The sequence below is a fragment of the Pundamilia nyererei genome, unplaced genomic scaffold, assembly GCF_000239375.1.
Source record: "Pundamilia nyererei isolate P.nyererei 1_Seehausen unplaced genomic scaffold, PunNye1.0 scaffold00076, whole genome shotgun sequence".
NCBI classification, from domain to species: domain Eukaryota; kingdom Metazoa; phylum Chordata; class Actinopteri; order Cichliformes; family Cichlidae; genus Pundamilia; species Pundamilia nyererei.
The window spans coordinates 451,602-475,108 of NW_005187477.1; the positions used below are offsets into that span (position 1 = coordinate 451,602).

General features: G+C 42.5%; 2 protein-coding genes and 5 non-coding genes across 9 annotated transcripts in view; 4 read left to right on the plus strand and 3 right to left on the minus strand.

Moving 5' to 3' along the window:
• Positions 1–1,456: 1,456 nt before the first annotated feature.
• Positions 1,457–20,077, minus strand: LOC102213009 (calpain-9). 2 transcript variants are annotated; one of them, XM_005737429.2, is made up of 20 exons: positions 19,772–20,077; positions 19,186–19,255; positions 17,911–18,029; positions 17,682–17,815; positions 15,138–15,309; positions 14,927–14,998; positions 14,655–14,746; positions 14,105–14,179; positions 13,653–13,807; positions 11,439–11,596; positions 10,336–10,544; positions 9,925–9,970; positions 7,893–7,967; positions 7,718–7,775; positions 6,517–6,581; positions 5,409–5,477; positions 4,240–4,318; positions 3,636–3,752; positions 2,948–3,006; positions 1,457–1,959 (listed from the first exon to the last, which is right to left on the minus strand). In XM_005737429.2, exons 1-20 carry the CDS (start codon positions 20,021–20,023, stop codon positions 1,933–1,935), a joined length of 2,103 nt encoding a protein of 700 aa, XP_005737486.1. In that variant the 5' UTR covers positions 20,024–20,077; the 3' UTR covers positions 1,457–1,932. The 2 variants fall into 2 exon arrangements, with proteins under 2 accessions (XP_005737486.1, XP_005737485.1); XM_005737428.1 differs by having other exon boundaries at positions 7,718–7,778.
• trnak-uuu (transfer RNA lysine (anticodon UUU)) lies at positions 5,949–6,021 on the plus strand. The gene has a single exon. It is a non-coding gene; the product is annotated as a tRNA-Lys (tRNA).
• trnak-uuu (transfer RNA lysine (anticodon UUU)) lies at positions 8,125–8,197 on the plus strand. Its single transcript has one exon. It is a non-coding gene; the product is annotated as a tRNA-Lys (tRNA).
• Positions 9,357–9,429, plus strand: trnak-uuu (transfer RNA lysine (anticodon UUU)). The gene has a single exon. It is a non-coding gene; the product is annotated as a tRNA-Lys (tRNA).
• Positions 10,946–11,018, minus strand: trnak-uuu (transfer RNA lysine (anticodon UUU)). The gene has a single exon. It is a non-coding gene; the product is annotated as a tRNA-Lys (tRNA).
• trnak-uuu (transfer RNA lysine (anticodon UUU)) lies at positions 13,322–13,394 on the plus strand. The gene has a single exon. It is a non-coding gene; the product is annotated as a tRNA-Lys (tRNA).
• Positions 20,078–21,187: 1,110 nt separating the features above from the next.
• Positions 21,188–23,507, minus strand: part of eif3k (eukaryotic translation initiation factor 3, subunit K) — a 5,362-nt gene continuing 3,042 nt past the window's right edge. Inside the window, exons 4-8 of one of the 2 annotated variants that reach the window (XM_005737431.1) lie at positions 23,138–23,212; positions 22,331–22,397; positions 22,090–22,167; positions 21,717–21,842; positions 21,188–21,339 (exon numbers count right to left, since the gene is read on the minus strand). In XM_005737431.1, coding sequence (XP_005737488.1) covers positions 21,308–21,339; positions 21,717–21,842; positions 22,090–22,167; positions 22,331–22,397; positions 23,138–23,212 — 378 coding nt within the window. In that variant the 3' untranslated portion in view covers positions 21,188–21,307. Of the gene's footprint in view, positions 21,340–21,716; positions 21,843–22,089; positions 22,168–22,330; positions 22,398–23,137; positions 23,216–23,507 lie in introns of both variants that reach the window. The other variant, XM_013911957.1, reaches the window with a different exon arrangement.

Sequence of the window (23,507 nt, forward strand, 5' to 3'; positions counted from 1 at the left end):
TTTTTCTCTGTATCTATGAAGCGCCTTGAGGCGACTTTTGTTGTGATTTGGCGCTATATAAATAAAATTGAATTGAATTCAAGCATTCAGACATTTCTCATGCAGGAAGCCACACTTTATCTCAGTGGAAAAAAACAACCAGAGTAGGACAGACTGGTTGGTCAAGGGTTCATCCAAAAAACATCAGGAGGAAAGAGCCAGAAACTGGAAACCACATCGAGCTGAAACAGAAAGCTGAACTAATGAGTCTCTTTAAAAAAAACCTTTATTACTTCTACTGTCGGATTTCAGAGTGTAATAACAACTGAAAACTGAACCTTTTAAGCATATAGTGTTCTTGTTTCTTCAGGACATGTGTGGTGTTTTATGGAAAAACAAACACGGGGGAACACACGCACCTTTATTATGTTGAACTGATGATTGTTTTTATTTCCATATAAATATGTTGCTGTGAAATCAGGCACAAAAGAAAAAATCATTTGAGCAGCTTCCACTGAAGAGCGTGGATCTATGAGTGTGACATGCAGTTCTAAAAATGCAGGAAGCACACAAACACACACGCACAGACCCGCTGGTATGTGCATCTCTGACTGCTCTCACTTTGACGAATGATGCTGGAAGACGGATATTTACACATTCCAGCCATGAGCAAAGGACAGAGGGTCATTTCTCAGAAGATCTCCCATGGCTACGGTCACCGTACGGCACATTCACATAACCAGGCAACAAGGAAATAAGTGATCAGCTTAAAGCTTCACGTCTGGTCTGGCTGAGGGAAAGACTCGCATAAAATTAAAAGACACCAGTAGAGTAGCTTTGCATGCCTTTATTCTTTTAAGATAGCTTTGCTCTGATTGACTGTCCATTGTGAACAGCAGATTTGAATGGCTGTGTACCTGAGATGACCATATTCTCTCTAGCTATCTTAAAGCTTGTAGTTACAGCTGGATCAGGTGACCCTGAACCCTCCACAGTTATGCTGCCGTAGGCTGCCGAGGCACAGTGATGCACTGAGCTTCTTAACTCATCATGTACTTACATGTCTCAACTGCATGTTATAAACATTGCCTTTTTCTTTCTTTTTTGGCTACAAAGTCATCTATCATGGGCTAAAAATGCAGCTCAGAGGAGGTGCAGGAGATCGGTTTCCTTGGAAACCACTTGAATTAGCACCTTGAGTCAACTGGTGTAAATAAAACTGATCTGAACACAACACACTGAAATGTTTTAACAGATTTTTTCTGTCTAATCTCAAACCAAACCTTTTGTTTACTCCACATAAATTATGACAGTTTTCTTAATATAGCACACATCAGCATACTCAAACTCACAAGATAAAAACCTAAAATTTTACAATGAAACACAAAAGACAAGTTAACAAACATACACACATACATGAATGCACGCACACACACTTAGATTTTGAGTGTAAATTAAATGAGTCTGAACAAAAATGCATGTTGATCAGGAGGACAGCATATTTTATTGATTATTCTAGGTATGATGATCGGTGTTGGGACACAGGCAAACAGTCTTCTGTGGTTTTGAACAAAGTAAAAGAGGCTCTGTGTTTATTGTCTCTCATTTAGAGGCATGTTGAGAAATGATGTCAGACTGAGAGGACAATGAAGGTGAAGTCACTGAAGTTTCATCATAAACTTCCTCACAGCAGCACATCCTGCCTTGACCTTTGACTTTGGCTGTTTGCACGACTCAGGAGAGTTCTTAAGGTCGTTTCCATTGCTATTGTTTGAGTGTGTGAGGAAAGAAAAACAGCTTCAGAAATATTCACTTTTCTGTTTGCCATATGTTTCTGTTTCTGCAATAAACATTTTTGGCACAGAACTACACAAACGTACAAAAATGAAAAAAGAGCAGGAAAAACGAAACTGAGGTGATCCAGGTGAGGGTGTCTGGGTAGAGCAGTTCAGTTCAGTTGTACATGGTCATGTGGAGCCACTGGAACCAATCAGAGGGCAGAAGAAGTGATATATCATTATTGACATTAAAGCTGGCATCATACTAACTGTGCGCTCTCTACTGTGTCCATTGCAAGAAGCACAAACCCAAACCTGTGCGTGACTCCACAGCAGCTCTGTGTGCACTGTTTATGAGACCTTTCTGAGATACTTCAGTCTGCCAAGTAGTCTTATACTTACTTAAGTCTTATAAGTACTTCAGTCTACAAGCAGCCCATTTAAGTTCAGCAAGCATCCTTTTACTTTATTCACAGTTTGTTTTGTTTTTTTGGTCAGGTTTGCATTTCTGATTTGGACGGACATGCTTGCTGACTCTCACACATTCACAGAGCTGAACATTCACGGCTGTACGTTTAAGACTTGATGAAGTGTTCTTTATGTGTTCTCTGGATCAAATGCTGCACATTTCTGTAGACGTGCAACAGGGTTTCCTTCTGATCACCCCTGCTTACAGAAACTGGCTCACAATTACTCAGGATGTCACTGCTCGACTGCTAGCTAAAGCTCCCTGCAGGTTCTCTGCAGTTATGTGGGTGTTTATCTTTGCCTTCCTGCCCAGGAGACGTTCACTTTCATCTTGAAGTTTTCTTGCACTTCCAGATCTTCCACAATTCCCTTTAACTGTTACTTTTCATGACATTTCATACAGTGAAAACTGCAAAGCTGAAAGCAGTTTCACACGTACTCGTAGCCTTAATATGCATTGGTTACCTAAAGAAGCCTGAGGTTATGTTGTAATGATATTTGAAGAGTCAGACTTTACCAGATGACATTTCATGAGAACAACCTCTCACCCACTGTACAGGTCCAAACAAGTGAGTTTCAGCCTCACAAACCGCTGCGCGCCCCGCGATTCCTGTTTCATTTTGTTCTGTTTTTACAACCGTGAGACATGAAGTGACAGGACTCTCACATTTAAAGGATCGCTAAGTTCACTCTTCAGCTCTAACGTCACACTATATTCATACCTGTCTGTAGCTGATGGTTACTGCTCCCGTTCCCATCACGTCGTATGCCTGAAATTTGTCTGCAAGAGGACGAAAAGACGATATTGAGACACAGCTAATGTTTGTCGTCTGCATCAAAACAGTTCAGAGAATCACGAATGAGCTGCTGAGTTGGCTTATAGAGGCTTTCCAAACATTCCTGTCATGTGATGTTTTAACTTTGACTTTTAGTTCAAATTAAAACATCACATGACTGATTCTGGGCAAAACGAGCTTGTGTATAATGACACAACAAACAGGGTTATTATGGGCAGTTTAAGCTAAACGTGAAAAGTAGACGTGAATTTTATTTTTTGGGGGAGTAAGTAACTGTTAATACGACAGGCTTGAACTGTTTTCCTGCTCAGTAATAAAAAGAATCAGTCTTTTCTGTTCCAGCTTATGAAAACATCTCTCTCCTCGTCGTCTCTCTTCCTCTTGTTTCTCCTCCCTTTTTTCCCACGCCTCCTCTGTCACCTCATCCGTTCTCTCTCTCGCTCCTCTGTCATCCTCTGCTTCTTTCTCTCGTGGCCTTGTGGTGTCATTTACCAGCAAATATGGTGATTAAAACCACTTGCTGTTTCTAATTTATACCATTCATCTCCTCTGAAAGACAGAAAGCTGTAACAAGGCTTGCACCCCCACCCCGCCCCGCATCACCCCCTCTTACGGATCATGCTCTCCAGTTTCATCAGCAGGTACAGGAAGCCGGGGTAACTGATGGTCATGTCCGGCTCCGTGTATCTCAGTCCAACCAGCTGCATCACCAACTCGTCCACCCGGATGCCTGCAGCAGGGACAGATGGAGCAGAGGTGGGGGTAAAACGCAGGTGCAGAAGCACTGGGTGGGATACCTGTTTTTATTGCAATAAACTCCACATGTGCACAGGTGACATATATGACCGCACACTCGTTTCCCTGATCCCAGCCAGTCCATTAGGCAGCTCCCGTCTGAGTGACGTATGAGTGATGAACCAAAACGTTTGTGTTTTGTGATTTTAATGACTTCAGAAAAAAAAGTTCTCCACACAAACTGCACATTTTTTTCATTTCATGTAATCAAAACTGTCTGCTTATTAATTCATTTAACTTCAATGGTGCAAAAATGTTTGACTAATGTGACGACTTGGGAAACACAGGACTTTAGTTACACATGTGACCAAACATGTGACCCTTTTAGGATCACACGTTGAGCGAAAAAGGTGTTTGGCTCCCTCTGCTGGTCGGCTTTTTACCGACCGATGGAAAAAGTGAAAAAGTGTTGTGAATGCTACCTGCTGCTGTCAGCGAGGGCATGACCTCCTGATATTCGAGGCGCTGAGTTTTGTCCTTGTCATGCATGAGGAAGATATCCTGAGGAGAGATTAAACGCAGTAAAAATAAATGCCTGAAAAGCTGCATATACACAAACATTCTGTTATAATCTAATAAAACTGCGACAGCAGCGAGCGTCCATGGTCTACTCTGCATTCGCACAAACATACACTTTCCCTTTTAGTAATCCCACCCTGGAAGGTGTGGGGCACATTTTGTGTCACATAACTTGATGCTGCTGGTTGGACTTGTCCACCTTTTTGCTTGAATCATTTTATGCTTCTGTGGCAGTTTTCTGAGAGTAAAATATGTCCAGTGTTATCTGGTGCAACAAATATAGGCTTCAGATTGCATCACAGTGCTTCCTGATGTCATCACAACAGAATCAGAGCTGGAAAAGTTTTACAGATGTTATTTTATTTTATTTTCAGCATTGGTTTCTTTCAAATTAGTTGGTTTCCAGACTGAGTTTGTCAGTTATAATCGTTTTTATGTTTGAAATGTTTATTTTTAGTGTATTCTAGACTATATCTGGACATGTCGCAGAAATGTGCCTGATTATGCCTCAACGGTGACCTCCACAACTGTCTCTTTGGTAGTAATACAGTATATGGAGTAAATGCAGTATATTGTCTGGCACATGGATAATACTGCAATTATTTGTACATTTACAGATACACAGTGCGCGGACGTCAGCTACTGCAGCACGGGCTCTGCAGTGATTTGTATTATTTTAATATGGATATGTATTTTGAAGTTTGCATAACAAACACTAGAAGCTAGAAAAAAGTGTAGATTTGTTGGTTTTAATGTGAACAGCTGTGATGGTTTTACTTAATGACGAGTTCTTTTTGGACCATTTTTAAAACTCATTAAATACATTTTGCAGCATTTTTCTATGTACTTATATATTTTTTAAAGTGTAATTCACACAGAACCAATGAAAACGTGTTCTGTGGCTCTAGTTCAGACACGTTCTTGCATTTATTTTGGTCTCTCCTGAAAAGAGGAGTTTAACAAGACTTAAAAATTGAGAGTTCGTGTAAGGAGTGAGATCGCCAGTTGCATTCAGCTTCTGCTACCACCACAATGTTAGCAGTGCTGTTGATGTTGCTGGTGATGATCTTACCGTCCACCTCCTGATCTTGTCCCAAAGACTCTGGAACTCGGGCCAGTTTAGCTGAGCGATGCCTTGGCTCTGGAGAAAATTCTCAGGTCAAAGAAATTAACCCAGAAATATCCCGACAGGCCTCGGAGGACACCGAGCTGACAGGCTGCTGAGAGTCTGCCGGTAACAGATGTGTGAAGGGTACGAATTTATCAGCAAACGACTTTGGATTTATCACAGATTAGACTTCTGCGCACAAAAACAATTTTTTGGGGAGGAAATTGTGACGATCTTGGTCTTATATTAATGCTCGACATTACCTGCAGCTCTCACAGTCATTCATTCATCTGTAGTTTTCTTATAGAAATTTTCGATTACATGATAAACTTTAAACAAATTTTCTTTTGAAATCCTTTTCTACAGGTTTGGCTGTGAGTGTGACTAAAAGCTGTGGCTCTCTACACATTATCTAAAGCTCTTATTTTCAGTTATGCACACCAGACGTTTTACTGGGGTCTCACGGCTCCTTGCCTATAACACACATGTGAAAGGATCACTAGAGCCTGGATAGCTCAGTCGGTAGAGCATCAGACTTTTAATCTGAGGGTCCAGGGTTCAAGTCCCTGTTCAGGCATGGCTCTCTTAAATCAAGATGCTCAATCACTACCAGCTGTAGTTAATGTCAATTAACTTAGCTAAATAAAAACTAGATGGTGTCCTGCCATAAATAATTGCATATTATTAGAGCTGAAGTGTAAAACAAGCTCATGATACTCCAACAGGAGGAAGGCTTTTTGTGATAAAACAGCTTTTTTTAAGAATCAAAAACATTTTCATTTGATCAAAAGTCTCTTGTTGCAGTGCTCAGACAGCTGGTCCCTGAGTTATTTTAATGAGGCGGGGAAAAAAACACATCTCCGCCTCTCCCCCTCTTTCTTTTGCTTTTACCTGCCAATTGTAAATGGTTTATGCTCTTTTTAACTATGAACACTAATTTAGAATTGTTTGGAAAATTTCACAAAGAGAAAAACTGCATGCTGTGGTTATGACATATTACCGAGTACTGCAAACACTCTCATCACGCAGGTCGTCTGCCTGTGTCACACTCTTGTGTGTTTTTTAAGGATACATCCATGAGGACCACCAGGCTCTTGCACTGCTCCAAAGCCAAGTACTTCTCGCTTCCTGCCAGCACTGAACACAGCAGAGGGAACATTTTAACACAGACATACAGACCTGATGTAAAAAGGCCAAAGCAGTGTGTGAGGCTGGGTGTTTTTCTTCACCGTAAATACCAACAGATGTTTAAGGCCATGTCCACACTAATACGTCTTCGTTTGAAAACGCAAACTGAGAAAATTGAAAACTGAGACGGCGTTTTTGGTCAAGGAAAACTTGAGCTTTTTGAAAACGCTGACAGCTCTCTTAAAGATTAATATCAGTCTGTACATGCTCCAGATTTCTTCACATTCTTGATTCTCACTCGCTTTTGCAACTTTGCTACTTTTGTGTTACTCGCAGCAACGACCACCTCATTGTTAGTCCATTTAAAAAACTCGGTGCTTCTCCTCAACATTTTGCCGCGACAGAAAAGTAAATAAACAGCAGATGAAAATCACGCAGGTCAAACCATCTTACGTTTCACGCATGCGCAGTACAGGAACGTAAGCATTTTCAGTTGTTTCAGTGTGGATGAACAGCCGTTCAGAAACCATTGAAAACGATAGCGTGGAGCATTTTTAGACGAAAACACCATTTTCAAATTTATCCGGATTAGTGTAGACGCAGCCAAGTCTCGCTCCAATCACTGGTGTGAATGCTGATGTTGTTATGTTAATGAACCCTAAACAGGCAGTTCAGTAGCGGTGGGTGTGGGGCTCTGTGGGTGAGAAAACTCTAAAGTGGACATGCAGCAGTTCTGCAAAATGCAAAAATCACCCAAAACTTTGTTTTTGGCAGAAGCTCCGCGTGTTGTGGGGCGTACACAGACCAACTCTGACTTCCTCAGCTCCTGAGCCACCATCATTTCTAAATAGCCACGGGCTTTATATCAGGGTGTAATGCTCAATGTTACACCCTCAACCAGGTCACCCCACTAAAAATAAAATAGTCTATGTCCATCTTTTACATCCAGTCTATGCTTTTTACCAGCACCTGTTGGAGTTCAGTAGCAGCATCACCTAACCTGGAGGCTAGTTAGCATAATGCTAGCTTTTTGAGGTTATTTACTTTTCTTTTTTGGACGCAGTTCAGATGACTGAAGTTTTGAAACAATCGTCTGCTGAAAGAGATATGACTGAACAAGCAGGATGAACAGCAGGATTACTGACCTCCACCCTGAATGGCCTCAGTCAGAAGTTTGTAGAGGTGCAGTGGTTTGCAAAATCCCTTCTTATGACACAAGAAAGACATAAAGGGGTCAGTGTTTCACTACTTCTGTTAAAACCTCTTATATCAACCAGTAATGGCAGGGCAAGAACAGGCAGCTGTGTGCTTCAATCTCACCTTGTTGCAGTGTTTCTGAAATAACTGTCTGATGGCCTGAGGTGAAGGGAGGGCAGCTTGGTGAGGAAATGAAAGCTGGCGGGAGAAACACAGAGTAAATGAACACGCTGCATATCTCATTATTTATTTTCATCCTCGTAAGTTGCCAATACTTTTATTAGATCAAAAATCTTCACCTGGCCACTACAAGACCACAGAAACGTCAAACAGCTGTCAGGCAGCTGGAAGGAGAGCCTGGATAGCTCAGTCGGTAGAGCATCAGACTTTTAATCTGAGGGTCCAGGGTTCAAGTCCCTGTTCAGGCGATGTGAGTTTTAAAACTCTAATCTCTAGCTCAGGTTTGGCCAACTCCGTCTGTCAATCTCTTGCTCCCCACTCCCCTCTCTCGTAAACAAGATCCGGAGATACTTCATTTCCTCCGAGGCCTCAGATTTTGAGGTGCTTATTCTCATTCCTACCGCTTCAAGCTCAGCTGTTCCAGTGCCAGCTGAAGGCCGCTACCTGAGCAAGCCAACAGAACCACCTTGTCTGCAAAAAGCATATGATGTGGTTCAAAGTGGAAGCTAATGTCATCTGGCTCGACACTCACTGGGAACGGGTCTCGTCAATGATTTCTATAATCAATTCGATTCCGATTCACAAGGTCCCGATTCGATTCAATTTTGACTCAGACAGTCAGAAATATTATAATTCTGATAATTTATCAGTACTGACACTTGTTAGACTTCATCAGATATGTGAGCATCACAGCAGATGCTTTTATGTCAAAATAACTGAGAATAAAACTGGAAAACATGAAGGAGATTTTCCTGGCCTGGTTTTTTATAGCAACTAACCTTAAAAATATTCTGCAGTAGATCAAAAACTGAAGAAAACCATGAATCAACATCTGAACATTACCTGATGCTGCAAAGTTACAGAGGTTTGATTACAGACGCAGCTACAAGTTTTGCAAATTGGCATCATTTTAAAAAGTTTACATTTCTTTGGTATTAAACAGCAGAAATGATGCTTTCTTGTCAGAAGTCATTTTTGGAAAAACAAACAAACAAACAAAACAGAAAGAACAAAAAAAAAACAACGACCAACACGACGATAAGCTGGTCGTGTTGGTCGTTGCAGAATAATGTGCATGAAGTGTTATTTTATCACGGTGGAAGCAAAACCGCAAAACTAAGGGAATTCATGACGATGTTTTTCAAACATGAAGGATAGTCTGGATCTTCATTTGCTGCTGGTTCTGTGAATTTTGGTTGGAGAGAGACAAAACCTGCAGCTTCCAAATCTGTGAGCTGTCGACTTTCAGCCCCGATGGCGTGTCTGTGTACGTGCCGTCGGTGAGAAAGTTGACAAAACCCTAGATTAGACAGTCTTTCAGAAACCGTCAGCATTTCGTTACATTTTATTATCAGTTCAGCGTATTCACCACTTGTGAATATTCACATAGTTCTGAGATCAGGCAGGGCCTGGATAGCTCAGTCGGTAGAGCATCAGACTTTTAATCTGAGGGTCCAGGGTTCAAGTCCCTGTTCAGGCAGACTAGCTTTAAGACAAATGTGCAGGTCTTCTGCACTTAACGCAGTCATTTTCAGTCCACTATAACAAAAAGCAGCGCCTGAAGTTAAAGCCTAACTGACAGAGGACCTATGTAATGCACTGTAGAAGCATTTGTTGTCCTAATGAGCACCAAAAAAAGCTTCTGCACTCTCCACATTTGGGTAGGCTTCAAAATGCACAACCAGACAGCTGCTAAGTTACTTCTAGATGGATTTATTCAAACATTTTTCAGACATTTAATACAAATATTTTCTTTTCTTTATTTTTTTATTTTTTGCTTATTCCAAGTAATGCAATTATGTGCTCCTCTGTTTCATAATCTTTAATCTAATAATCTGGATAAAAGTTTTTCTAAAGAGAAACCTTAAATTTCGCTTCCAAAATATTAAAGGCTCTGCAGACACACTCCCATCAGAGTTCACATCTGCAGCTCCCACAGGTTTGAGTCTATTAAATTAACTGCTGATTGGTTTACCTCTGTTACTGATGTGATGTCTTCTGTTGATGGTTTTCGAGCTGGTCTGTAACAAAAACCAAAACAATCAAAAAAATATAGAGAAGTCAGCTTCCACGTCTGAAAAGTCTTAAACCTGCTTTTTATTCTGGTGACTTTCATTCAAAAGGACTAACGATGGGAAAACACCTCCCAGCTCCCTTCCTGTGTGACCACAGTAAAAATACATTTAAAGAAATTTCACATAAAATGAAGTTAAATTTGTAAATTCATTCTGTGTTTCAGAAAAGAGCATTATTCAGGGTGTGCTCATTTGCTAACGACTTGTCGATCACAGGCCGTTCATGAATGCTTTCACAGTCTGGTCCGCCCCTCGCTCTCCACATCCGGTTTTACACAACAACAAGACGGCAACAGAACTCCATGACTCACGTGGCATTGTTGCCCTGCTCCGCCAGCACCCGCAGGAGGAAGGCTCCCTGCTGATTAGGCTCGGCGGTGGAAGGGATGATGATGTAGCGACCCGGTGGGAGCGAGCCACGAAGAACAACCTCCCGCCGTGCGACATACTGGGGGCTGTAGAGGACTGGGCGGAGCACGCTCAGGTCCTCACGGGACAGGTACGTATTCTTAGGATGGGCCTGGAGAGACAGCACACACTCATTTACGCCAGCCCTTCCTTCCACAGTTACTGCTTCAAGTACAGTTTAGAAAGACTTTAACAGCTTTTCAGATGCTTTCTGATCGAAACAGTTTAACCAAATATGTTCAGCTTTTATTGACGTCCTTTTAGGGGCAAGTCTCAACACCTAGCAGTCACCTTGGTAACACGTTTTGATATGAACTACTGATCACTGGATCCCTTAACTTCTTCAGGTGAACGTTTCCAACTTTTGTTTTTAGCTACAGATGACCCAGGAGTTAAGTGTTTGCTTAGTTAGCTGTTTGATATCTTTTCTGTTCAACCATCTTCAGATAAACTCAGTAAATCCATTGGTACAACGGGCCCTTTGACAGTGTTATAACAGATTAAAAGCAACATCGCCTGAACAGGGACTTGAACCCTGGACCCTCAGATTAAAAGTCTGATGCTCTACCGACTGAGCTATCCAGGCTCCTGACAAGAAAGACCTGCTTTCCAACATATGGTCATAAACTAAGCAAGAGACATTTCCTCTAAATATCTGCTTGCGCCTTCATACCGATGACATTTCAAATACAGTCAGTCGGACAACCTCGCAGTCTGTAATCATTCTCCAAAGAAGCACCTTAATATGAATAAACAGCACATCGATTGAAATTTCAGAGGAATAAAACTATCTAATAAAACCGTCCATGTTCACTTTCAGCTCTGTGAAATAGCAGCTTCCAAGCTGAACTAAATATCGCAATAATACCTTCATATAGGAATAAAAATAATAGCAACTACTGCGCTATTCAGGAAGTCAGTCCAAAGAGAGAAGAGCCATTGGGCAGGACTTTTATCACGTTTATGCCTTTTATTTAAACACCAGACCCCGTGTGCGTGACTATACCGGGTATACGTGAAGGCCGATGGCTAGACTAATGCCTCTTCGTCTCTGGTGTTTCTGCATCAGAGCCAAAACGAAGGAGCAGGTCTTCTGAGCGCTGTCGGGGTTTTGGTCCGCCTTTGACAGAACAAAGTAGAACTGGGGGTTCTGATAGAACCAACCTGCACACACACAAACACACTGTTAGTTTTCCTATCGTGTGTAACTTTTAACATTTCTTTTCATAATTCATTTTTTTCATGTTCCAAGCTGGACCTGATTTAACTGCCTCCAAATGTGCAATCTATTGGTCCTCTGTCCAAAGATCTTTAAACAGAAGCTAACAGACCTAGAACAGGATCACGGGAAGCCCAGTTACCCAAAACCAGACTCCATGCGTGTGATCTGTGTGGCTATATTCCTAACTGTTTACCTGGCAGTGTCTGATATCAAAACTTGGTCTACCTGTAAAACTGCAGCTCTGTTATTAAAGACTGTACAAATAAGCTCGTCTCAGCTTGTTGAGTTACAGAATGCTTCATAAACATTATACAGTCAGAGATCTCAAACAAAAGCACAAGGATTATTTCTGAGTGCTGCACGTCAAATGTAATATATTACATAATGTACAAGTGAAACAAAGACTGTCACATAAAATTAAAGAAAAAAAAACTGCATCTGGGAACAGACAGACAGGCGTGTCAGAGACCTGTGCTGCACAGAGGGATTAGAGGGGAAACTTCAGGTTTAACTCTCATTGTTCACAGTTACAAAGGTGCTTCACTTCTTACGTCTTGATAATTTATGCTCGAGACTGGAGCGAAATACACTGCCGGTCAAAAGTTTGAGAACACCCCGATTTTTCCAGCAATTATGCCGTTTAATGTCTGATTGCACTCTGAAATGAAAGCATAGTACAAATAAGTTCAAAAAGAAATCATGGAATCAATTCATAGACCAAAATGTATTCTAACCTTTAAGTAGGGACCAGATATAACAGCTGAACACACCCGTAGCTTTCTTTCTACAATAGAAATCTGTTTGTTGCAGAAGTTCCCATAAATGTGGACCTTGTACGTTGCTTTGCTTTCACTCTTCCGTCCAGTTCATCCCAAACCAGCTCGATGAGGTTTAAGTCTGGAGGACTGTGCTCCGTGTTTTCAAGTAGTTCTGGCATAGCTTGGATTATGTTTTGGGTCATTATCCCGCTGTAGGATGAACCCCTGACCAACTAGGTGCATACCAGAGGGTACTGCATGGCGCTGCAGAATGCTGTGGTAGCTGTTTTGGTTCAGGGTGCCTCTCACAGCGGTGTTTCATGGCCCAGGCAAGTCTCTTTGTCTTATTCTGTATAATACTACGGTATGTGGTTATACAAAAAGCCGAAATTCCTTTTTTTAGTTTTGGGTAACCTTACCTTTTTTAACCCCTTAGCAGTCCTACAAATTTACAATTAGTCCCCTAAACCATCCAATGTACCGTGGGCGGTACGTCCGACTGCTAACAGGTTAAACCTCTGGCAGTTCACCACTTACCTTTGTGCCATTTCAAGCTATTCGTTGGGCTTGAACAACTTGAATTACATGAGATAACTGGAAAAATTGGGGTGTTCTAAAACTTTGGACTAGTATTGTATTTTCTAGACAACAAGAAAAAAACTGCACCTACTGACAAATTGTGCAGAAAAGAGTGTGACCATTTCTGGAAGATGCCTGAGGAATCTGTCCACAGGCAGCAGGAGGCGCTAAAGTTTTGGTCTTTCCCTGGTGAGCATCAGTTAAAATTGACTCTCAGGAGAGACTGTATTCCTACTCCTCTGTGTCGGCTGCAAGAAATATTAAAACATTGTTCTTGTATTTTTCGTCATATTTGATGCTAAAATCAGAGTGCACTACACAACCTTCAGAGCCTGGATAGCTCAGTCGGTAGAGCATCAGACTTTTAATCTGAGGGTCCAGGGTTCAAGTCCCTGTTCAGGCGTGGCTCTTTTAAAGACTCTCTGTTCACTGCCAGCAAGCGCAAAGATTAAGGCTAATAGTGACTAATTAACACATGAAACTAACTGTTTGCCAGATTGGCCCCTACTCTTAAATTCAGTAGTAATAGTTGAGGTGGACTTCTGTCTAGTTTTAAATATCCCAGCTTTATCTCCAGTTTTAAAACCAGCTGCTGGGCTTGTGCGGTTCAGAGTTAAGAGTGAGGCACAAAACATTTGACACACGTCATCACCCGTCTTACCTCCTTGAGGAGAGCCTCCTGCTGTGATATTCGGCGCCCAGTTGCCATGATGCATAATGCAGCTCAAAGGCAACATGCCTGGTTCACTGAGAGCCTCCGTCAGGTGACAGACCTCCATCACCTCAAAGTTCTGTCGGAAGTCCGACACCGACATCCTGACAGAGAGAGAGAGGAACAGGGCGACTGGTCAAACAGATTTTCTTCGTCTGTAAATACTTAATGTGTTTGAATAGCATTGGCACATCCAAGTTCAAAAACAAAGACACATTTGGTTTCTTCACTGCAATCATCTCATCTGCTCTGTGTGGAACTATTGGTGTCGTTTTAATCATCGTTGTCACCGTTTCATTCATCCCTGCTGAGTATCTATCCCGGGACGAGCAGGAACAGCCACGGGGGGGCCCCATGAAAGCTGTGTGACAGTCGCTGGTATGACATTACGATAAACTCACCAGAACTCTCCGTCCTCCTGGCTGACTCTGCCGAGTCGTTTCTGCTCCTCGATGCTCACAGTTTTCCACTCTTGACTGCAAACACAGAGGTTTGTAAACGTGCTGTAAATGTGTGAAGTATGTACTCAAGAAGGGGAGTTAGTAAGGTGACATTTGGTTTGGATGTGACCTCATGGATTCAGATTAAAGAGGCAGTAAATTGAGCTATGAGATCAGTGCAAACGCATCAATTATTTTAAGATTATTAAACTATTTTTTCCAATTTTCTCACAGCCTTAAGATGTTTTTATGTTATTTTCTGTGATTTTGTACTTCTCTTTGTTCAGTATCTTTTTTTTCACAAGACACTCAATTTTAATCTCACATTTGACTTTAGACAACAGTAATAAAAACCACGAACCACAAGAAACTGTGATCTGTGCTCTGCACGATGGCCCACGATTACTGCGATTAGCCCATTCAGTCCCCTCACTTCCTCCTATGCATTACCAGCTACTTCTAAATTTAGAGTAAGTTTTATTCAGCACTGCTCATTGGATGATCTTCATACCCTTTGAAGTCACTCCAGGGCCCCTCCCACTCTGTGTTGCCCCAAGGGTTGAGGATTCGCACCAGATATTCAGTGCCGAGTGTCGTCCTCACCTGGCAGGAGAGGAGGCAAATCAGGCGAGAGTGCAGTGAAGAGCAGCTGTGAGTCATTTAGATTTCTACTTAAGATACAGAAACACTGCATTTAATTTGTCCAGCTTTTGAGGTTCACATCTGTATTTATGTGTAATTAGGACTTATGAACATTTCTTGGCCGTGTTCAGTGACAGTTACCTTATCCACTGCAGTCAGAGCGTAGGCATGTCTAAACATGATTCCCAGTTTATTCCTCTGCTCCAGAGGACCCTGGAGGGGTGAAAAGCCAACCAACCACAGCGAGGACAGAAGGAAAACAAACAATATGACTCATAAATGAGTGCAGGAACGCCTCGGTGTTTCCCAGCAGGTTCAGATCTAAATCATCCCTCACAGGTCCTTACTGTACCTGGCAGTTGGCACAGTTGATGAGTGCTCCTCTGACCAGCAGGTGTCTGAGGAAGGTCGGCAAGTCTCTGGGAAGTGAGGCCACCTGTAAAACCTCTGTCACCCCGCCCGTCATATCCACCATGGCCTCATGAGGGAAGCCCATGTCCAGAGCTCGGTAGCCACCCTTCAACCTGGGACAGAAAGGGAAATATCAGAAGTTTTCTGAACGGTTTTCTAAAGATCTCCTGAATTTGTCTTTCTAACTGAACTCTGACTGACAAATCTGCCCAGGAAAGGTTTGAATAATGGGACATTTAATGTTTGAGATATTATTATTATCCTTATCATTATTATGCCCACTTTTTCACTCACTTCAATCAACTACTTGTTCTTAAAGTGTGAAGAACAGATGCTCAAATTATCCACAATACTCTGAGTAGGAACAGACGCTGAAATTTAGAATCTTTTAAAACACAGAAACTGGATGTTAGTTACTATTTAGCCATTTCAGCATGTTTACATGGTTATTTGTTCTATCATTTCTCTCAGTGCTATATAGTCATATTTCTTTTTTTCCATATAAATGCAACAAAACCTGGAAAATGTTCACTCCGCGTGGCACTATGTAAAAAAAACAACATATTTTTTATTTCCTCTAAATTCAGTTTTCAGCATCAGCAGCATGGGATATAACATCACACACAGGAACAGAAATAAGCACCCGTACCCTTCATGTTTTGTCTTGTATCTGATAATTCACTGGACAAAACTTCAAAAAGTATATCTCCAAAAGTTGATTCTGTTCATCTGGACGTAGCGTACCTGTGATTGCAGCCATTCCCCAACTCTCTGTGAATGGGACTCATGGCCATTGATCAGTGGTTGTTGATCAATGGTCATGAGAATTTGCATAATTAAGATTCAGGAACTGACCTCCCAGCTGTTTGTTCCTTCAGTGGGCTGGTTTCAGTCATTATGCAAATGTACTGTTTATATGGTTGGAAACTTGCAGTCAGCTGAGACTGAAGACGTCACCTGGATGAGTGACAAAACGTTTCTCCCACAAAACGCTACGTCCACAGAATCAGCTTTTGGAGATTTACTTTCCTGGATGATTGAGATGCATCAAGACGTTCAAAAAGTATAGTTTGGGTGATTCTTCAAGCGTCATATCTAGGGATGGGTATCAAAAACCGGTTCTTGTTGAGAACCGGTTCCCACTGTTTCAATTCCTTGGAGTTGTTTGCCATTTTTGCAAACAATTCCCTTTTCAATTCCAGTCGCCCCGAATGACGTCACCACGTTGCGGAGCGTCATTTACCTGGCAGGAAACACGGCGGCTCAAACGCTCAAAAGTTTGGCTATACTTTACGAGAACGGATGACAACAGGGCAACTTGCAATACTTGCAAAGTGGATATTTCATTTAAGGGAGGAAACACTACGAATATGCAAAAGCATTTGCTCGCAAAACACACGATGACCTTAAATGAATGTCGTGTTTTTAATTCCGCTCCGGACTCATGAATCTCAACCCAGCAGCAGCGGTAACGTTTGCACGTCCTCTCCCGTTAATGCGGCAGGTAAATAATCAACTAACAGAGCATATTATGTTAGCGCGATCTGCCTTATTACAAACCTGCCATCACTGTGCGTTTAGAGACCATGATGAGACAGACAGAGTCTGGCTCAGACGCTGGCAGTTCTCGCTGCAGTCTGCCGGTAGCGTCTCCTTTCAGGCCAGGATAGACGAATGTCACCGAGCAGAGACTCAGTTTGTGGTCAAAGGCTTGCAGCCGTTTGCCACAGCAGGTGATTTTCAGTAAGTGAATGTGTTTAATTGTAGGCAGGGACTTTACTGGATATTCATGTGTTTTTGCTACAGAAGAATATTTATTTTATTATTTTACATTTACAATTTTTTTTCCTGGGGACCCTGTGACCCAGTGAAGAGCCGCAGGCTGGATCTCTTAAGATCTCACTGTTGGGTTTGTAAGGCCATGTTACTCCTAAATTTCTTTCTTGTTCAAAGAGAAGATATAAAACAAAGTTCTAAGCTAATCGACCTTAGTGTTCTCCTTTTTCTAAAAAGAATTGATAAAGAATCGATAAGAGAATCGAATCGTTAAACAGAATCGAAAATGGAATCGGAATCGTGAAAATCTTATCAATACCCATCCCTAGTCATATCACCGTGTGGGATAGGTGGCAGCTTACAGCATATGAATGCTCTCCCTTTTTATTACCATTACGACACCAGGCTGATCTTCTAGCAGTGATTCGTTCTGAGCAGAAAAACACATGCTGTCATGTCATTATCTCCTATACTTATGAAGGGCTCAGAAATGGTGGGAAAACTCGAACTTCAAAGACCTGGAACTCAGGAAAGATTCATAGTATGATGGTAAAATTTTGGATAAAATTAAGGGGTTTAGGTGAAACGTATGGATATGGAATATGGATTTGTGGTTATGTAACAGGCAAAAGAAGACCAAATGTCTATCAGAGAGGCTGAAATGTGCAGTGAGACATTAACACCTAGACAGCAGCTGACTGGGACTCACTTGGCGTAGGCTTTCTCCAGCAGGGCGCTCCAGAACTCTTGTCTTTCTGGGGAGCTGAGGAAGATCAGATTGTTGTCCACAGTGGGCAGCAGGTCATCGATCCGTACCTCCTCCCACTGACCGTACTGCCAGAACTACACAGTGAGAGAAAGAGAGAGAGAATATCATCTGATTTAGGCTGAGAATTCACTTGAAGAAGATAACTGCATATTAAACAGAGCTTTTGTACCCTGAAAGTGAAGCAACCGCTGTATCCATCTTGGAAGCTCTGGCCCAGAGGCACAACCTTCTTGAGCAGCGATTGATTCATGGAGAGAGACGCTATAGCCGAAAGTAACCAGCAGTCACCTGGAAAAGAATGAAGTAGGTCATGACATCATTTAAAGCTTCAGTGCACAATGCTGGATGGTCCTCTTTCCATTTTAAATCACTTCCAGCCGTGCACCATCTTTCACCTACAGTCTTCATTAAACCTTTATGTGCTGGGTGTAACAGCTATTCAACGCTGACATACAGCATATACAGAGAGCTGTTTGCACTGTTGTATTTGAGGAAGGAGGAACATGTTTAACCTGGTCTTCAGGGTGTGACACAGACCCACCTGTGTGGAAGGAACAGAAAAGACCTGAGGTTCTCAATCTGATGTAGCTATTGTATATGATTTGTTTTGTCCTTGATGCCACTCAGCTCAGTTAATTTTACCCAGTCACCAGTGCAAGTACTGCAACAGAGATATACACAGTTTCAATGGCCCTGAACTCTTTCCAGGGTGCACCCCTCCCACCCTCCAAAGTGACCCAGTGTCAGCTGGGAGAGGTTCCAGCATCTCTTTGATCTTCTCTACGTTTAAGACTAGTCTTAAAACTTGGTTTGAGGGTGTAGGCTGCTGGAGGATTTCTTTTTTTAGTCACATTTTCCATTTACTATGTGTACACATAATCTTCCAGCAGAACAGCCTGGTTTTGCTGGAGGATTCTTCCTGCTAAAAGGGAGTTTTTCCTTCCCACTGTCGCCAAAGCTCTTGCTCATAGGGGGTCGAGTGTTTGTTGGAGTTCTCTGTTGTGTTATTGTAGTGAGTTTTTACCTTACAATATAAAGTGCCTTGAGGCAACTGTTATTGTGATTTGGTACTATATAAATAAAATTAAACTGAACTGAATTGAATCAGGACAATAGTATCAACATCAGCACGAGGTTGTTTATCCAGACTGGATCTGTGCTGTGCCTTTATCCTGCAGGGCATTTCCTGGAATCAGTAGTGCTATGTTGAATGGGTGGGGCCAGCTCTGGTGACCACATCAGTGCACTCCTGGGGTTCAAGGGCTGTCAGAAATAAGCCTTCTGACAGTGGGCAAAGCGAAGGATTAGACTGAACAGCAAATCATGCAAAGCTGCTCTGGTGGAGTCCAAGAATGAAAAGGTGGTGGAAATGAGCAGAATAGGTCCACTCGAACTGAAAATACTTAGCTTATACCACCGAGTAGTACAGGAGATCTCTACTTACTGAGTTTCCCCTGGCGAACATCCAGCCTCGTTGCGCCATCTACTATGAACTGAGGTGATGAACAGAGTTCCTGGAAACAGAGCAATGATTGGTTGAAACAAAGACAAGAAAGAGCAGGAAGATGAATGCAAATAAACTTGATCTGACTTGTCTGCAGAGCCAAAGGGAGAGGCAGATAAAAGTTCATCCATCAGAACATTGTGGCACAAACTTGGCACACTGCCGGATGTGTGACTCCGAGTCAGACAGGAAGACTGAGATGAGTTTCACCAATGTTCAGTGTTTATCATGATAGAATTTTTAAAGGTGCATAAATAAAATGTATCAATTTTTTATAAATAATGATCATTCGTGTGACAATTCAAAAGTAACTGAGATAAGATAAGAAGCAACTTTTATTATAACCTGAGATCTATGACGTCCCCACAACTTCCTCTAGTGGCGACTCGAGAAGAATGCGCATACATATGTGTGTGTGAGATATGTAAATGAAGAGAGCTCCATAATGCAGTATTTACTCTGTGGGAGTTTTTTATGCATTTACGTTACGCAGCTGTTACGGGTTTGTTCTCCCTTTCGTAGTTACCTTTGGTCGCTTCCACTTGACCCCGGGCTGCATCTCCAGCTCTCCCATGGGGAAGTTAAAGTCCACGAACAGCCCGCTCGCCGGGCTCACTTCGCCGCTCTCCGGCGGTATGCCCCCGCTCAGAATTTCCGCCAGCCAGCGGCGGGACTGCGAGCCCATTAGCTCGTCGGAGCACACCGAGTCCACATCGTCCTCCGGCGGCGGCAGGGAGCTGTCAGACGATACACTCAAAGACTTTCTCATGGCGAACATTAACCGTGCTCTACCTGACTTTCAGCGCTCTTTCCTGTTTATAAGGTGCACAGATAAGCCACGCCCCCTGATAAATCCGCCCAGGTAGATGCTCACCTGGGCGGGAAAAACAGTCCCGGAGGGTTTTTATTGCGTTGCGTGAGACAGTCCCAGATGTGTTCAGTCAGTAAAGGCGGAAAACCCGCTGAAGGTTTCCAGGATTTCCTCAGTGGAGAGGCCACAGGAGCATTACCAATACACACGCGTGTGAAAACTAGTGTCCAATTCCAGTAACTGTTACAAATCTTACAAATTTTGCCACAGACTGTGAAGTTAAAACTCAAGTGCCTTACACCTTATCTACCAGCAGGGGGCGCCTCCTGAAAGTGGGAAAAGAAGCCTAGACTGTTTAGATATCTGCAGAAAATGTGAAATTGTGCTCACTTAACCTTTGACCTTAGTTAACACTTTCCAGATATCTTTATGGGCCATTTATTCCTTGCAAATATTATTAACTGACACTGACTCTTATTTTGTAAATGACTTCTCACACCATGTTAAAGACTATTATTAAAGTTACTCACAATACTTGAAATGTGCAATTCCCTTGTATTCTTATTCCTATTTATCCCTTTTGTATACGCAGTATTTATATACGTCTCTGTAGTTACATATGTGTAACTTCTGTCGGTGCTGTGATATTGGAAACCGAATTTCCTGGAGGAACCCACCCGAGGGATTAATAAAGTTTCATCTAATCTAATCTAAGATGGTGACATCAATAAAACCCCACTTGAGGCTTTATACGGGAACTTTACAAACCAAAAGGTGACTGACATATTTTACAGACGGTAACGTTATCAGTGGTCCTTGATGCACTCTAACTTTAGACTAACAAATCGCATTTCTCACCCATGAATTTGAGATTTTAGTAGTGGTGAGGAAACCTGTGTAGAACACAAAGCTGCTGAGCGGGTGAACAATAAGTCACCCAACTTCCTCTTACACCATCACACACTCAACACACAGCAAACCTAAAATTACAACACCTTCACCACAGGATGACTAAGTAGCAGCTTTAAGACTCCTTAAGGCTTCCCAACAGCTCCCAGCCAACGCCCTGATACCGTTTAGGAGAACAGATCAAAAATCAATCAATCAATCAAGAAGCAAACGCAGACAGGCTGGAAATGATAAATTACTTTTATTGAGAAAACTTGTGATTATGAAAACTAATGACCTGTCTGACTCCATCCTAACTGCTGCGTGTGGTTGTTTGTGTGTGAGTGTATTTATGCGTTTCCATCACTGAGATGTGGCCATGATGCTGGATACACCTGCAAAAGGAAAACAAAGGGAGAGCGGGGAAAAGAGAAGGAAATGAGGCATGAATATGAAATCTCTGACTTCACTTCCAGTCACAGTGAAACAAATAAAACACAAAAGACCTGCAAGGACCCGGGTTTGCCAGGCCTACGAGGGGGTGGTGGCGTGCATTGTCTTACAGTAATGAGTCTTACTTGGATTTTATGCTGATACAAATGAGATCCCTCTCTAAAAAAAAAACCTTTTTTTTTTTTATTACAACCCCGGCGATTTTGCTTTTGTAAAACAACACAAGTAGTTAGAACAATGCGGCGTTCGAGTGGTTTGACTCTCGGTGGGTTGTTTTGATTAGCTGTGACTTTTCAGCACTAATATGCGCAGCACTCACTCTCAAAGTCGATCTTCTCCACGATGTTCTTGGGCTTGACGCTCTCCTCCTGGTTGAAGATGAAGATCTGTCCATCCTCGTTCTCCGTCCAGCCGTACTTGTTCATCCACACCTTCACCTGCGTGTCTGCACACACAGAAAACAGAGGTTCACACAGATTTACCACCAACATGGAGTCTAATCGTCCGCTTTACTTTAAAGACGGCCGATTTATGTTGAGCTGTGCCCATTAGAAGCTTCTGTAGCTGCTGATTTAACAGATGCGCGTTGTTACGTGTCACACAGTCAAAACAACTTATAGTCTTTAAATATCAAAGGTTGATTGCACTGAGCCGTCTGCCAGGTTTTTACACGTGTGTGTCAAAGGTCTTACCCAGCGGGTCTCCGAGCATCTCGGCCAGTAAGCGGCGATCGATGGTCTGGTAGGTGATGCCCACAACATGGCAGATAACTAAACAGAAAACATTGGAGTTTTTATCATGTTCAAACAGTTTCATGTGGTTTATTCTCAGAATTGGGCGTGTCTGTGTCTGAGGTTGTTCAATTAAACCAGCTGTTTGTGTTCAGTGTAGTGGCGTGCTGCCCAACGTGCTGAGTCAGAGGACGATACTCACACTTGCGCACAGAGTCCTCAAAACCAGTAATGCCATCGATGAGCTCTCTGTTCTCCTCTAGACTCGTCTGTCCAGGACGGGCCAGAGAGGAGAGGAAACAAACATCAGCACGAGAAAACCAGAAAAATCGCAACACAGAAATCAGGAATGTCCTGAAAGGCAATTAGGATTAAAATGATAATAAAAATTGTTTTAAATGTGCTTCAAAAGCATTTCGACAAATAGAAGCAGAATACTTCATTCAAAGAGCAAGTTGGGCCGAAAACAAACTACTTACGAAAGATTAGGACACAATTCATTCATTCAGTTCAGACTAAAACGAAGGGAACAGCAGCAGGCGAGGTTTGAGGGAAAGATGAGCACCGATGACTCCGGCAGGTCGGAGTTCCGTTTTGGTGATTAATGTCAATTTTAAGTAGAAGCAGGAGGACGGGACACAATTTTTGATGTGTGTCCACATTTTTCATTCCATTTTTTTTTTAAATGCTAACATTGAGAGCTTGTTTCTATGGTCAACCAATCAACGCACGCTAGCGTCTGGACCAACCACTTTGACTTGCCCTTTGAACTCTGCTGCTCCTGCTGGGAAAGGAGAAGCTAAAAAAAGAAAAGAAAAGCAGAAAACAGCCTAAAAGCTGAATTCTACGAGCTCCTTTGTTGCTTGAGAAAAAAGGCCATACTAATAGTTTCTGGAAACCATGTGTCCTCAGCACAGCCCTTCAGCTGATGGCCCTGTTGAGGTTTTATTGTGTTTCTCTTACATGGATGCAGAGATTATGTGCATGTGGTTTAGTGTGAGTTTCGTACCCAGAAGCTCTGGAAGTGGCACGTCTCCAGCAGGTTCCCCAGATAGAGGATCTGTCTGATGGGCCGCTCCTCCTGCTGCGACACAGTAGTCAAGGAAATGCCCCCCTGACCCCAACACAGAGCCAAGCTCCGCCACCAGCACCACCCTGATCTGTTTATACACAGCCCTGCACAAAGATTCTCTAATACCACCAATACAGCCTTAATCAGAGAATTTCTGATATAAGCAAGAACTGCCACTCGATAGACTTCCTGTTCCAAAGGGAGCGCTCTCGAGGTACTCCACCATGAACAGGGCCCCATGGAGCTGAATACTGTGTGTGTGTGTGTGTGTGTGTGTGTGTGTGTGTGTGTGTGTGTGTGTGTGTGT

Coding starts and splice junctions, on each gene's coding strand:
- LOC102213009 (XM_005737428.1), bottom strand. CDS start 20,023: ATGTTCGCCATGAGAAAGTCTTTGAGTGTATCGTCTGACAGCTCCCTG. Junction 11,597..13,652: donor AGGAGGCTCTCCTCAAGGAG/GTAAGACGGGTG, acceptor GTGTGTGTGCAG/GTTGGTTCTATCAGAACCCC. Junction 3,007..3,635: donor GAAACTGGAGAGCATGATCC/GTAAGAGGGGGT, acceptor GTCCTCTTGCAG/ACAAATTTCAGGCATACGAC.